The 15,333-nt window shown below is 42.7% G+C and overlaps 1 protein-coding gene across 1 annotated transcript; it reads right to left on the bottom strand.

The window, feature by feature from the left end:
- Positions 1 to 1,939: 1,939 nt before the first annotated feature.
- Positions 1,940 to 14,257, bottom strand: flvcr1 (feline leukemia virus subgroup C cellular receptor 1). The gene is made up of 10 exons (XM_022758971.1): positions 13,310 to 14,257; positions 11,930 to 12,074; positions 11,255 to 11,395; positions 9,506 to 9,573; positions 8,352 to 8,455; positions 7,735 to 7,845; positions 6,845 to 6,950; positions 6,617 to 6,728; positions 6,419 to 6,483; positions 1,940 to 4,952 (listed from the first exon to the last, which is right to left on the bottom strand). The coding sequence occupies exons 1-10, from the start codon at positions 14,033 to 14,035 to the stop codon at positions 4,854 to 4,856; spliced, it is 1,677 nt and encodes a 558-aa protein (XP_022614692.1). The 5' UTR covers positions 14,036 to 14,257; the 3' UTR covers positions 1,940 to 4,853.
- Between the last annotated feature and the right edge of the window lie 1,076 nt (positions 14,258 to 15,333).

Below are 15,333 nucleotides of genomic sequence, written 5' to 3'. Positions count from 1 at the left end.
TCACACAAGACTGAGGAAATGATCTCAGTAGGCATCTGTACGTGTACCCCAGCACGGAAAACAGCAACAGTCAAGACCATCTGTTAATTTGTGGGAAAATTAGGTCACAGAAATATTGCAGAAGTTGTGGATTGTGTGTTGTGCACGCAATCATTACGCAATCACCAAGTAGTTATGAAAGGTTCAATTACATCATCATTGGCAACATTTTTACTTCCTTAAAGGTTCTGTAAATGAGACTTTAAACAGCACACAACTATTTCCTATGTAAAGATATAGTGGAGTGATGGCGTCCTGACCAGAGCATGAAGCCACATCCTGTCCGTGTGTGTTGTAATCTGAGTTTCTCTGGTCTTTGTTTTGGTAGCCAGTCTGGCAGCATGTGCATGGTAATGCATGTGGGTCTCTGCTGTTAAACTGTGACCCTCCCCACGTTTATAAAGACACAGGCTCCACCCACAGGTGATATGGCACAGTGCAGCGTTCAGGTGAAAGTGATCTTACAGAATTCCACTGAGGAAACCACATTTTTTGATGAAACAGGCCTCAGACAAAGAAAGAGATGAAACCAGAGCACAAGTGAACTGGCCGTGGGGACCACTGGCTCAAATCCTGGTCGGCCGGTGGACCGTCAAAACATCCATTAAGTCTTTACAGGCTCCATCAGTGTCTTTATTGGCTCTGTCAGTGTCATCCGTGAGTCTGGTCCTAGCAGATCAGTCCATGGCAGAATTTCTTTCCCAGTCCGACCCAGTCCATGGAGCCAATACTGGTCTGACTTTACTGAGATGGAGAACCCTAAAAGCTGCTTGACACAGAACTGGTTTTTATTCTGCTCCATGTGTCAGTACCTTGATGGTTCATATTACGTGTCTGTTTTCATTATTGACGGCTACAGTAGACATGATAACGCTAACTTGCTGTTACCCGTCTTATGAATGTGTTTGGCAAATATTGCTATGACTAGCTGGCTAACTGCTAGCATTGCTGTGGAGCATGCTAGCTTGGGCTAATGGTTATGGCTGGATTGTTTTATTTTTGTTGGGTCTCATGTTCACAGGGTAACTTTATTCAGTTGTACTTCCTATTGTGTGTTTAGTGGACACTTTAACTGAGCATGAAGTGTTTGTTTTGGTCTGAGATGCTGTTGGTCTATTGCGACATCTAGTGGCAGTGATGATCATTTACAAAACCTTTAATTAGGTGTCTTTCTGTTAGTTACAATAATAGGAAAAAGTCTAATATTCTATTTAAACACTATAAACCACTATATTTTCAGTGACTGGATAAAGTGAATGGAGAGAAATGCTTTTATTGTTGTAATTTTACTCAGTGTCCCTCAGTTTCAACAGACACATACAGAGTAATGTCATCTGCATATAATATTTTTCCAGTATTTATGGCAACAGACAAGTTTCTCCAACATCCCACCACAGTGTTTGGACTGATTTTAAAGTAACCGCAGGTCCAACAGCTTCACAGATAAATTAAATGACATTTACATTTTTAAATAGTGGGGAACATTTAGACAAAGCAACAATCTGCGCAAACCAAGTATCTGCACTGCAGGTGGGAAATACTCTATATTTTTCTTATTGTCAACAAATCCCATGAAAAGACCCAAACCAACAATTAATCGATCATTTTAACAAGTATTATGTGTATTTCCAAATAGTCCAACATCTTATTCCACTGTGTCCATAAACACATCAGTGGGCCACACTGTTGCACTGGGTGAGGTGACACAGTAGTTTATTTAGACTCAGTCTGACACACACTATCCTGCTTCTGGAAATACTTAATACAGCACCACACGAATGGAAGATACACAAATGAGACGTTTGTACATTTACAGTTTGACCTCTGTCGTCAGGTTACGCTGTGAACTACAGCCTGTCCTTTGCCCACAGCCATAAAAACATCCTTCCATCCTGTTGTAAAACAGCCTTTAAATCCAAATGATCTGTTTCATAGATACAGCAGAGCTGGGGGAGAAGAGGGGTTAATACATTGATTGTAGCAGCAGTCAAGTATCTTTTACTGATTTCTCTTGAAAAATCTTTTTTGGTCATATAGAGAAATGTTGAAGACCATTCATAATTTTACTCAGTGCTATTTGCTATAATTTATTCATATTCATTGTTAATAAATAGCCTAACTTGACAAAACAAATAAAATTTTACAAACAAGACTTTAGAGCTGTATAAAAGTTCCTGTTACAAAAAAGAACTGTTAGATCTTCATCTACTAAGAACCACACAACAGAAGAAAGCATCAGTCGTTCCTACAAGTTTACACAGAAAACATTTTCAATTTCTGGAAAAAAAACAGAACCAAATGTTTTCAACCAAAAAGAAGATTTAACACGCAAACATGTTAAAGGAATAGTATATTGAAACATTAAGGTTATGTTATGGCCATATAAGTACAATGCCTTTCTGCTGTTTTACAGTGTGACACAGTAATTTTGTGAAAAATCACGTCATTGCCAAATGCCATTAATTAATAAACAGTTTGTTGATTCTTCTGATGATTCATTTGGAAACGTATCAACTTTTTAAGTCTTGACAGTAAATAATATAATGTCACTGAAACAGAATTGTTTTTAAAATGTTGCAGAGTGAAATTGAATTTTAGTTTCCAGAGAAAAACAAAAGTCATCTGAAACTTAAGAAACAAATATCATTACCTGTTACAAATACTCATAATTTTAAAAGTATTAGCATCAAAATATACGTAAAGTACCAAACATAAAAGTACTTATTATGCAGAATGGGCCCATTTCAGAGAAAAAAGGTATATTAAATTATTGGTGCATGAATGTATGTACCACTAATACTGTAGCTGGTAAAGGAGGGGCTGCAAAAGTTTGAACAGAGAATGGAAAAGGCTAAAAACAGATTTTACATGTTCTGAAACTTCAGAAGCTGTAGGTAAAAAGAAAAGTTTTGAGTTTTAAATGGTTAAAAAGAGGCTAAATAAAGCAAAAGTCCTTCCACAGGCCCTTTATGATCTGATAGAATTAAAACAAACTGGTAGATCTGAAAATATAAATTAGCATAGTCTTATGTTACACGTTTGTGCTTCTCCTATCCACTCTGCTTACTTTGTCATTACTGTGGAAAACCCACAAGATGGCGCTATGCCCTCTGTCATGCCTCCATGTCTCACCAGCAGCAGCTCGAGTTGACCCACAGATCCTCAGTGTAACAACGGAGAGCAGCCGACATTAAAAACACACCTGAAATCATGCACTTGAGTATAAAACGTGACGTTGTGCGTGTTATTTCTTATTGTGCACTGAACTCAGAACATGTTCACATTCTGTTTGGTCCATAGTGGTTTAAGCCATTGTACAAGCCATTCACATATAACATACAGTACATATTTACTTCACGACAGCAGACAGTTGTTTCTCTCCTGTCATTATCTTCTTTAACCTTATTAATTAGACAAATCAAGGTATCGTCAAGGCGTCACTGGACTTACTGTGATTTCACATTGAGATTTTGACATGATAAAAAACAATATGATGGATGAAATAAATTAGTTAATAAATAGGCCTCTAGACAGGGACCCAAACATTTTGAGAATCACTTATAATTTACAATTAAAATCACATAAATTCTAGTGTTGTGATTTTTGGTTATAGTTAATGTCAGGGCCCTTTCATACATGGAGTAAACTATCTCCACATTCCTTCACCTTCCCTCCACTCCCCTCAGGGATGCACCTTCAAATCTTAAATTCTTCCAAACATTTTACTGTTTCACCTCAGTGATTGGATGTTGGATTTTTGTTTTTTAGCTATAACAGGAAGATTTAACTCCAGATATTTATGTATCCCAGCAAATAAAAAGCACATTCATGTGTAAACCTGTGTCAAAAAGAAGCTGCAAATAAAACCTGTGGCTTTCAAACAATGTCAGCTGTGAGAGATGCATTTACTTTCATGCACTTTGTATTTGTTTAGACCTTATAGGACTTACTGCGCAGACTAATGCTAACTATGCTAAATTATGGGCAGCCGCTTCTTGGCTTGTCAGAAATGCAGCATTGTAGAAAAATAAACATGATTTATGTTGATTTTTCCAAAGCTGAAGCAGCTTCAGAACAGGTTTCAGTATGAACGTGAATCAAAGATCCTCTAGGTTCACGGAGACTAAATGAAAAGACGATAACATTTACAGTGTTTCTGACAACTGCAGTCCAGAGCATCAAAGGATAATTCAAGTAAACTCAGGAAATGTTGGCGCTGTGCGGTGGGCAGAGGCCGCAGGACAAAACCAAAAAGAATGGCTCTTTATTTCCCTCCTCAGAGACACCTGCAGACTGCGACACTCCACCTGCTGCTGTGACTCCTCCACAGTCACTGGAGTCTTTTCTTTTTACTGCAGCGAACCTTGTGATCATGATCCACGACTTCTGTTTTCCTTCGAAGTCAGATTTGCATCCGGTAACCAAACTAAAAACGCCACTTTTCACAAACTACAACACAGTTAAAGTGCAGTGGAGCTTCTTCTGCATGGCCATGGCTTACACACTTTCTTACCGACCCAAAACTGGAGGTAATGCTTCTTCTTTGCAAGTGTCTGGGAGCACGACCTGGGTCCTCCCTCTGATCGATGCTGGTCCCCCCACCCCGGCCTGAATCCAGTGTAGATTGTGGCTGTGCTTGATTAGACCTGGCTCACATCCAGAGCCTTCGGCTTTCCAGATTTCGAGGAAATTATACTTGGCAATAAAAATCAAGTGCACCTTTAAATGCATCACGTCGACTGTGGCGCCAACGTGTTTCCCAGGGCAGCGGGGGACACCTCCGTATCGTCCTGCAGTTCAGGGACTTGGCAGGGTCACAACGAGGTTTCACGGGAGAAGCTGATCGACGGCTCCAGCTTGACTCCGTTGGTCGTCTTGTCTGAAGGACAGTCCCCGGGACACTCGGTGGGGAGCTGATAAATAAATGTTGAGAGCAATCAGCACAACAGTAACTCAAGCGCTCAGAGCATCAACACAATGAGGTTTCTGCTTTGATGAAGCTAGCACGTCAGAATGCATCGACAGATTCCTCAGCCTAATGATTGTTAATAAATTCACCTTCAAGGTAAATTCATGAGGTGATTCTTTCTGTCTTTTGTTGCTCCCCATAACTACAGAATAAAGATATACAGTCCCCGCTGCTACCACATGTGCTGTAGAGTTAACTTTTAAATATCATGATTTCCCCCGTATTCTGACAGACGCCGACCAAAAAATCTTTTACTTCAGTTTTCGAGATGTGTCGAATTTTGTGACGACAGCATCTTTCCAGTTACTCTGAAGATGAAAGGTTCACTCCCTGTGAACATGGTCTTTCACTGTATCTCAGTCTACCACAGCGTCTTTCATGATACGACCAGCAGAGGGCGCCAAAGCAAAACACAACTAACGGGTGACCCTGTAAAACGTGACCCGTGACTCAGAGGAACAATGACTTTCACCTCACAGGTTTTTTCATTTCCTTATTATTTTCAGAGGCCAAATTTCAGACAGAAAATATTTAATTAACTGAAATTGAAAACAATAATAAATGTAAAAAATGTTAATTCTATATCTCATAATCCGTATTTTAAATCTCAAACCTGTGATCTCTTAGGGAAGTCAGAAAACTGAGCTGAGGAGGAGAGGGAGGGGGAAGAAGAGGAAGAAGAGGAAGAAGAGGATGGGTCTGATGAACTGAGGACACTTCAGCTGTGACTCAGCGGGGGGGGGGGGGGGGGGGGGGGGGGGGGGGGGGGGGGGGGGGGGGGGGGGGGGGGGGGGGGGGGGGGGGGGGGGGGGGGGGGCATAACAAAGGCCCATTGAAACAGATTTACTGGGCCTGGCTCGTCTGAAGGGAACTTTGCAGGGCGCCTTCAGAAATCATTGGATGGTGTCGAGGGTAAATTCACAGCTCTGTGTGTTTAGAGGACAGTTTGTACAGAGCAGGAGAAAAAGAGTGTTAACATCCAAAGTGACAAGAGGCTCGGGGGGGGTGTGTGGGGGGGGGAGGTTCAAGAATCTGTCTCGACATAAGGTCAGGAAAGAGACACTCAGATTAAATGTGTCCTCTCTGAAAGCTTCTCCACAGAGACACAAGAAAACAGCAGCAGTATCCAGCTGCACGCCCACGTTATTCTTTTTAACTGTATCTGCCAGAACATCAATATTCACTTCACTGACTGGGCGCCATTTTCACATAAGAAGCTGTGTTTGTAGATCTTACTAAATCACCACTCTAATGGAGCCACTTTGGCTTAAAAGCATCCGCACGTCACCTCCCTTTAAAATTTGAATTAATAATAATAATAATTATAATGTTCAGCTTTTGGTGGCAATGGGTATATATATATATATATATATCTGTGTGTGTGTGTGTGTGTGTGTGTGGTGTACTTACTGCGAGGTGGTTGCTGTCTGCACCCATGTTGACGTTGTGTCTCTTCAGTTCTGACTTGATTAAGGCTGAAACAGAGGGAAGAGGAATATTAAAGGTCTAATATTTGGTTACACAGATGAAAACACGTGCACACACATGCACGCACACACGCACGCACACACGCACGCACACACGCACGCACACACGCTCAGAGCCTACCAGTCAGCAGTATCCCAAGAAAGATCCAAGCACAGAGGAAGAGGTTTCCAGCCACTGGGTTGTAATCTGTGGTCAGTTTGCCCTGAATCAGAGTGAAAATGATCCCGAATATCTGCACACACACACACACACACACACACACACTCAGCTGAGTCCTGAGGCAAAGACAAAGTTGATTTATTGGAGGGAAACTCCTGCACGTCTTGTTTTTTAGGAACTTTGAGGCACCTGAGCGAAAGCATTGAGGAGTCCAGACGACGTCCCCTCGGACTCGGGGTAGGTGATCTCCACCCCGAACTCAAAGCCCAGAGGCAGGTAACCCGTCATGAAGAACCTGCAACACAGACGTCAGACTAATAAACTGGTCTTTATATTTACATCCACACAGACACTGAACACCTTTAATGTTCATGTAACATTCACAGTTCTGTCCTTGTAGCAGATTCAGATGAAACATTATTCATGTGATGAATGACTGTGTGAGTAACATTGTTTTCATTTTTATTTACTTGAATTTAAAATTCTGGCTCCTCATTTTGTGCTTATTATGTAAATGTGGTTTATTGGTTGGGACATTTTCTTATTTACATGTAAACATCTGCACAGCAGCTGTGTTTAACCCCACAACAGTGATGTCACTCACACCTTGTGACTTTGTTTGTTTTGAACACGGAGGTGTCGTGTTGTGAGATCCGCAGTGTGACGCTGATGATGATGATGATGATGATGATGATGATTTATAACCTTGTTGAAATATTACACCATTTTAAGTGCAATTCAATCCTACACACTACAAGTTTTAAAAGTCATTTTGCAATTCATAAGTAAATCTGCAGGTCAGAGCTGTGAACGTCTTTATGGAGCCTCTCACATGACTGCAGCTGGTTTACAAGGTGTGTAATAAGCCCCCCCCCCGTCGATGCAAATTCAGTCCTACAACACAACAGAAGTGTTTCCAGGGGACACTAAAAAGTGATGAACCTGGCTGGGACTTTAGAAGTTAAGAGCATGGGCGAACGCTGGGACACTGTGACGCTGCGCAGCCTGGAGACCTGCAGCAGCTATTTTATGTACACGCATAGCCAGGTGTGTGTTTTACTGGACCAGGTGTGTCGTACCCCAGGACTCCAGCGGTGAAGAAGACCAGGTAGATGTCGTCGAGGTTCAGAGTGAAGGTGAAGACCAGCATGCCCAGAAAGGAGAGGCTGTACACGATCAGAGTCGTCATCCTGTAAAAGCACAAGCCAGAGGTAACTTTAGTTACTCCTGTCATCATCTGCTCAATCCTGATTCATCCTCCTCCCTCTCGTCTCCCACACACAGACACACAACGACCAGATGGAAAAATCCTGTTCCTTTGACTTTACAAACAAAGACTATGGAGACACATTAAACTAGAGTTTAGCTCGAAGAACCAGAACCTGATCTGATGGGTCAGGGTCCAGGTTTAAAGCTCCTCCAGTGTAAAGGTCTGTGTCCATGTGTAGTGTGATTATAGATCAGCTCTAGCTTCTATATTAATACTGTGAAAGTATCAAAGCCTCAGTCCACAGAGAAATGCACACAGCCTGTATTCAGAAACTGAGCCTTAAAACCAGCTGTCAGGACTTCTGGAACTTTGTGATGTCACAACAAAGCAGTCACCAAGCCCCGCCCACCTGGACCCACCATCCAAACCTTGCAGGATTTGGTTTCTCTGAGTGTTTTTACAGGTGTGTGTGTTTGTGTCGCCTACTTGTACGTCTTCGTGTGGTCCAGCCACAGGCCACAGAGGATGGATCCCACCATCCCAGCGACAACCAGGGTCAAACCAATTCTCCCAGCGTTCAACTCCTGGTTCTGAGGAGAGGACGAAGAGGAAGAAGAAGAGGAGGAAGAGGAGGAGGAGGAGGAGAGGACAAACAGCTGACTGCAGGGCTCGGGTTCTTTAAGTTGTTAGTCTGACAGTTCAGCTAAGAGACAAAGACAGTTCATGTGAGGACGAGGATCTCTCATTGTGTGTGTGTGTGTGTGTGTGTGTGTGTGTGTGTTATGGTGGGCAGCAGGCATGCGTGAAAGCAGCTAATGAACTCATGTCTCATCCAAGCCATCAGAGCTTCCTCTGTTCTCTTTGTTCTTCCTGTGAATGTGAGCGGCACATTTACAGACACACCTGAACATCACAGAGAGGTTTGAGGTTTGAGGTGAAGCAGACTGCTCCATTATTCTCATGTCGTTTGACCTGCTCTGTGTCTGCAGTCGTGTTGTGATAATAGATGAGGGTGAAAACAAAGATCAGCTGAGTCAGGATCCAGCCTCTCGAGACACGAATGACTGCACCAAGTTTTATTTCATCCATTAAGTGGACGTCAAGATTTTCTCTCTGGACCAAAGTGACCATCATCATCATCATCATCATCATCATCATCATCATCCCTCCTCATGTGAATCCGGGTGTTATCAGATAATCTGTAATTCATTTGTTTTTTGTCTTAAAACTGAACGGAAGAAAAACATTTTTGGTTTTTGGTTTGATTCCTTTTATCATTATTTTTGTTTGAAACCAAAAACTAAATTCACCTGACTTTATTTGATTTTTAACTCTAAACCAAAAACCTTCCAATTTTGTTTTTTGCAAATTCATTTTTTTTAATTTCTCATTTGGCAGAGACCGTAGGTCGGTGGACAGACAGGAAGAGGACGTGAAGTGTAAAAAAGTCAAAATAAAAGCCAAGAGGAGTGTAATATTAGGCAAGCACGAGATCTATACCAAGGTGATGTTAGAAGATAAATAAATTAATGAGTAAGCCTGTAAATGGTTTTTGGTTTAAAGTGAAAAAACAAACTGAAAGTGCAGCGAGAAGGGAGAAGGAAGATGAAGATGAACGGGTTTATTGTCTTTCACTTTACCTCGTAGCAGGCGATGATCATCTGGTTGAGGAGTGTTGAGACAGAGTAGAAGGATCCGGTCATTATTCCTGCAGACACAAACATTAAATCTCAACTGAGTTTGTGCCCAGTGAATACGTCTGGGTTCGGTTCTGATGTTTTCAAATCTAATTGTACATGGCACTGGCTGCTAACACACACACACACACACACACACAATCAGTCATTGAGTCAAATGTGTGTGTGACATTAAAAATGGCCGCTTCCTCTTCTTTCAGTTGGTCTGTCAAACGCAGGAGAAAACAACAGAATGAGGAAAGGAGAGTCAGCTCGACAGTGTGACAGATCATTAACACAAGGCGAGTTGTGAATGTGTGTGTGTGTGTGTGTGTGTGTGTGTGTGTGTGTGTGTGTGTGTGTGTGTGTGTGTGTGCGTGTGTCACACATGGTGGAGTCATGTGAAACAGCATGTGCTGGGAGATGGTCATGGTAGAAGCAGTAAACCTCAGAAATCCTGATTTCTACAAAGGTTTCTCGTTGGGTTTAACGAGCCTGGGTCTTTAAACACAACACACATGGTTATGTCCACATTTTAAAACTTAGGTGCCAGTCAGCACGTATAAGTACGTATAAGCACAGTTATAAAAACAGTGGTGAGGTGCAGTAGGTTTAAAGAACACAAAGCATTCTTTAAACAAGACCAGGTCTAAATTGAGTCTCTGTCTGGGCCGCTGGTCAAATCCTGATTTTACAACTGTGACGTTGTTTGACAAAAATGACCAAACACATGAAGTAAAGACAAAGACTGAGCTGTGAGTTCACAGCCTCCATAAGTTTAGTCTTTATTTACTTCAACTGCAGAACGTCACAGACTTTTATTAGAGGCAGGTCTTTATGTCTGACTCCCTCTGTTTGACATGTAGAGTTGGTGATAGTCGTTAGTACGAAGCCTCGTTACCGATGAATCCTCTCTCTCCCTGCCTCTCTCCTGCTCTCTCTGTCTCATGTTTAGTTATTCCTCTGCCTCCTTTAATAATAATGACACATGGAATCATAGTAGTTTATTTGCTGTAGTGGAGGCGAGGCTCAGTGTATTGGAAGTGCTCCTCCTCTTCCCTGCAGTTCCTGAGCAGCTGGGAAACCAGAGCGGCTCGGTAGACTGAGGCTGACGGGTGGTGGAAATATGATCAGTGGCATTTGAGATTATAGGTCCAAGGCTGTTGCAGTCCAGCATAAACATGAACTATCTGTGCTTTTTCTCTGTGTTTTTATTAATACAAGCAGCAGTAATTGTACAGTAAGAAATACAACATATACTGAAGGTATATACACAGTTGTAATGTTAGTAGTAGTAGAAACAGCTGCAGTATTAGTAATGGTAGTGAGGGCAGCTGGGGTAATGCTAACAGTGGTAGCATCGGTAGTGGATGTAGTCGTTGCTGTAGGTGTCACAGTATTAGAGGAGAAAGTAATGGTGGTAATGATCTTAATCACACACAAACCAGGTTTCCTTAGTGAACCACTGTTCTCTCTTTGTCAAGTCAATTCAATAAACTTTATTTGTCCCCAGACAGTCAATTTAAAAGGCACATCTCTTGGTTTTATGTCTCTTCAAGGACCTTTCTGGGAAACCTGTCATCTCCTCTCTTCTCTCTTCATCTTCTGATTGTTTTCAGTGAGATGAGATTTGCTCTGAGTGCTTAAAGTAAATAAATAAATGAACAAAAGTAAAATGTTCCCATAAACGTTGCAGCTTGTGCTCGTTCTTACCGTAGCTGATGAGCAGCAGGACAAAGGCTTTGTTCTTCATCAGGTTGATGATGGACTGTTTGTAGGAGTAATCCTCAGGAGGAGTGTCTGGGAGGACGGCCTGGGCCTGACTGGGAGGGAGGGGAGGCCGGTCCTTTATGACTGTAGTAAACACACAGGGTAAAGTCTGGGTTCATTTACAAGGCTTATTAACTGTAAAAATAAAAAATTATAAAATTATAAGAGAACAGTGATTTTCTAAATAAGGCTTTTAATTTAATTTGGTCCGGTCTGTGGGGACCCAGGATGGCTCCCTGAGGAACTCCAATCGAAAATGACTAACTCACAGAAACTCTTTAACACTTTTTTATAAAACCTGATTTAAATTAAATCAATATTTTATCACTGTATACAGATGTGGTTTCAAGTCTACCCTACATTGCAGACACACACACGCACACGCACACGCACACGCACACGCACACACACACACACACACACACACACACACACACACACACACACACACACCTCTTTTCTCATGGAGGTAGGTCTGTGGTCACCTCACATGACTTTGAGGTTACTGAACCACAAATCCCTTGCAACTGGAGCAGATGGCAGCAGCACACAGTCCCATGATGCGAAGGCCGTGTTTGAGTGTGTGTGTGTGTGTGTGTGTGAGACTCTGGTTTGTACCTATGACGGTGAGGATGAAGAGAGCAGTTGAGACGGCAGCGGTGCCGTAGAACATGATGCTGATGTTGTGACCTGTCAGATCGTCGTCTTCAGGCGTGTTGGGAACTAAAACCGGAGGCAACAGGAAGCCTATGGCTGTTCCCAGCTGTGGACGAGAGACATAGACACAGAGAGAGTGTGAGAGAGAGAATAATATTGTGTTATAACACTGTTATTGTTCTTTTTACACTGTTTTATCATATAACAGATTTAAATTGGGTGTTTGGTGACTACATCCTTATCGATTACTCAAAGATGAAGCATTTCTGGTCTGTTATGTTTCATTGTGTTGAAAGTGTGGTTCTTTACTTTCAGTACCACTGAGGCACCATTTCTCAAGGGTTTATAAGCTGTAATTAATGGCTTTATTAACGATTTATACTTTATATAATAAGGAAGACACTGTACTAATGCTTTATAGATCAGTTATAGAAATATCATATTGCAGTTATTTTGGCAGATACTGGAGGACATGTTCCTTATGCTAATGTGATCTGTAAATCAGGGTCTCTGTAGCACCAGGACATTCATTGTTCTAACAACCACAACAATGTTTTGACACATTTGACCTTCATCTGGCCATTAATAAAGGGTTGCCAGGTTGTGGAGAATCCTCCTACAGCCCAACACCTTCAAAATAGTACTTTTATTCATTAGGAGACTGTTTGACCACGTGTCTCCTGCGAAATGGCTGCAGGACACCTGGACCAACATCCATTTATAAACTGCTTTTAACAATGTACATTAAAACCTTTCATAGGTCCTTAGGGCTCCACACTGTTTAATATGTTATGATATCTATTATACATTTTGCAGTTTCTTTCTTTGTACTGTCACTTTGCAGCTGTAACACTGCTAATTTCCCCACTGTGGGACTAATAAAGGAATATCTTCTCTATCAGGTTTGCAGTTATAAACGTTAGTATGGCATTAATAAAGGATTCTACTATACTTAACATCTGGAGTAAATAAGTTAATAAACAGCTGGATTTTGGTCCAGATGTCCTGCACTTCTTTCCCAGGAGGTACAAGTGGGCAAACAGTCCACTGGAGGGATCTCCCTAACGCAGAGAGATGAGTTAAGTGTCATGATAAAGGGGGATTTTTCACTATCTGGCAACCCAAAAGTTGTTATGTCTGGTTTATCACTAATCTATAGAGTTAGTGTGTATTCACAGTTAATTGATTATTAATGACATTTATAAAGCCACGTTTTCTAAACTTTCCTCTGTGTGTGTTGTTGTATTCTGTTGTTTATAGTTTTTCTCTCCATGTCTCTTTAAGTGAGTGTATTATGTTCGTGCATGTCTACCCCTATCTGTGGCACGCGCACACGCTGACCTGATTCCCGAGCACTGCCGTGGCGCAAGCGGTGGAAACCTCCCGGGGTCCGAACCACACCGAGGCGATGCGGGACGGAAGGCCGAGGATGAACACCTGCGCCACGGAGCAGACGACCTGCGCGGAGACAGTGACTCCGAACAGCTCGGGGCTCACGCTGGCGCACTTGAGCAGCGCGCCGGCGCAGTTGAGGCCGGAGCCCAGCAGAGCCGTGAGCCGCAGACCCCTCCGGTCCAGCAGCCAGGTGGCCGGGAAGATGAGCGGCACGTAGGCCACCATGTAGACGATGGAGAGCCAGTTCACGTCCTCGTTGCTCACCCCGTAGTAGCGCGTGAACACGTTGGTGATGATGCTGTACTGGATCCACTGGAAGGCGTTCACCAGGGAGTACAGGCTGAACACGGTCAGCACCGCGAACCGCCGGCAGTACAGCCTGGTCTCCAGCTTCTTCCCTTCCTCCTCCCCTCCTCCTCCGCCTCCTCCTCCGTTAGGCAGCATCGCCTCTCTTTCATCCGGCGGCACCACCTCCTGCTCCTGCTCCTGCTCCAGCGCAGGGTCGGTGCTGTCTACCTCCCCCGCCCCGTGCGTCGGCGCCGCTCCGTATGTCGCATCCGCGTACGGCTCGGCTGCGCCCTCCGGCTCGGAAGTCTTCCTTCCGACCGTGATGTCGTCAGGTGCGCCGGTATCCGCGCGCAGATGCTCCTGCACGAGCTCGCCGGCAACCATGATGTCTGTTTTTTTATTTTTATTTACCTTCCTCTTCTTTTTCCCGCTGAGATGAGAACCAGGGGCGAGACAGGAAACGATGAAACGCAGAACAGAGCGGATTCCTCGTGCGGTTACTAGCGGCCACCGCGCGCTGCTCCACAGAAGATGAATCAGACCGAAACCAGATGACCATTAAAACAACCCACTTTAACACGTGCTACTCATCTTAAAGCTTCCTGTCTCTCGTCCTCTCCGGCCCCTCTGAGCCTGCACGCCCTCTCTCTCTCTCTCTCTCTATGTCTCTCTCTCTATGTCTCTCTCTCTCTCTCGGTCTTTTGTTCAGCCGACGCTGACACACGGCCTTCCGATGCTGATGAACCAATAGTAGAGCAGCACGAGCCTGTAGTATCTTATACTGAGGTTGTGAATGTAATCGGTGACCATGTGGAAGCTGAGGAACCATGATGCAACAGCTTCTACAGTGAGCCTATAGTTAATATAACAATAATAATAATAATATTATTAAATACTACATTTCCTTATAAAGGATTTATAATCAGGTTATTAATTCGGTTGTTAAATCCTAAATAAACAATTATAAACAAGTTATAACAGTTTTCATACAGTGCAAGTTCACTCACGTCAATGCTTACTACTCATTAATCTTACTAATGAGTTACTAGCATTTATAACTGGTAAAAAAAAAGTAAAGCACATCAATTAATGAATTACTACAAGACTTCTTTGTTTCATCTCAGTTTAAAAAATGACATTTATCATTTCTATAATCTATTATGTTAAATCAAATATATGATTTGATAAATGAATGTAAATGACACATAAACTCCTGTGCCTCCTCTCCGGCCGCTGATGTCCATATGTTCAGGCCGTTATCTGCTCTAATCCTAATCATCCTCTGACCCAGTGGGACTCGGCTGCAGCAGGTACAAGGTGCAGGTAGCAGTCTGACCCCACAGGTGATTCACACGTATTCTACATAAACTTTAGCCTGGAATTGATTTATGTGTAAAATCTTATTTTCTCTTGTTGAGATATACGTCTGTTCCACAACACACAAAAATGTGAGGTGGATAAAAGTCTCAGTAAAAGACTACAACAAAGAGTAATGGCATCATATGAACTGAAACTTGATTTAATCACTCAGTTTCTCTGGTCCTGTTTTTCCGAGGCTTCAATAAATAAAACTTTTCTAGGATCAATGAGAGGGAACAAGACTAGTTTCTGATGGTTAGGCCTCTTAAAATCCCTGAGTTGTTCACAAGAGGATCAGATCACCTCTGACCCTGCTGCCTCAG

Source organism: Seriola dumerili, unplaced genomic scaffold (assembly GCF_002260705.1).
Source record: "Seriola dumerili isolate Sdu_G_001 unplaced genomic scaffold, Sdu_1.0 BDQW01000312.1, whole genome shotgun sequence".
In the NCBI taxonomy this organism is placed as follows: domain Eukaryota; kingdom Metazoa; phylum Chordata; class Actinopteri; order Carangiformes; family Carangidae; genus Seriola; species Seriola dumerili.
The sequence above is the reverse complement of the archived record's forward strand: the minus strand, read 5'-3'. Positions and strand labels throughout refer to the sequence as shown.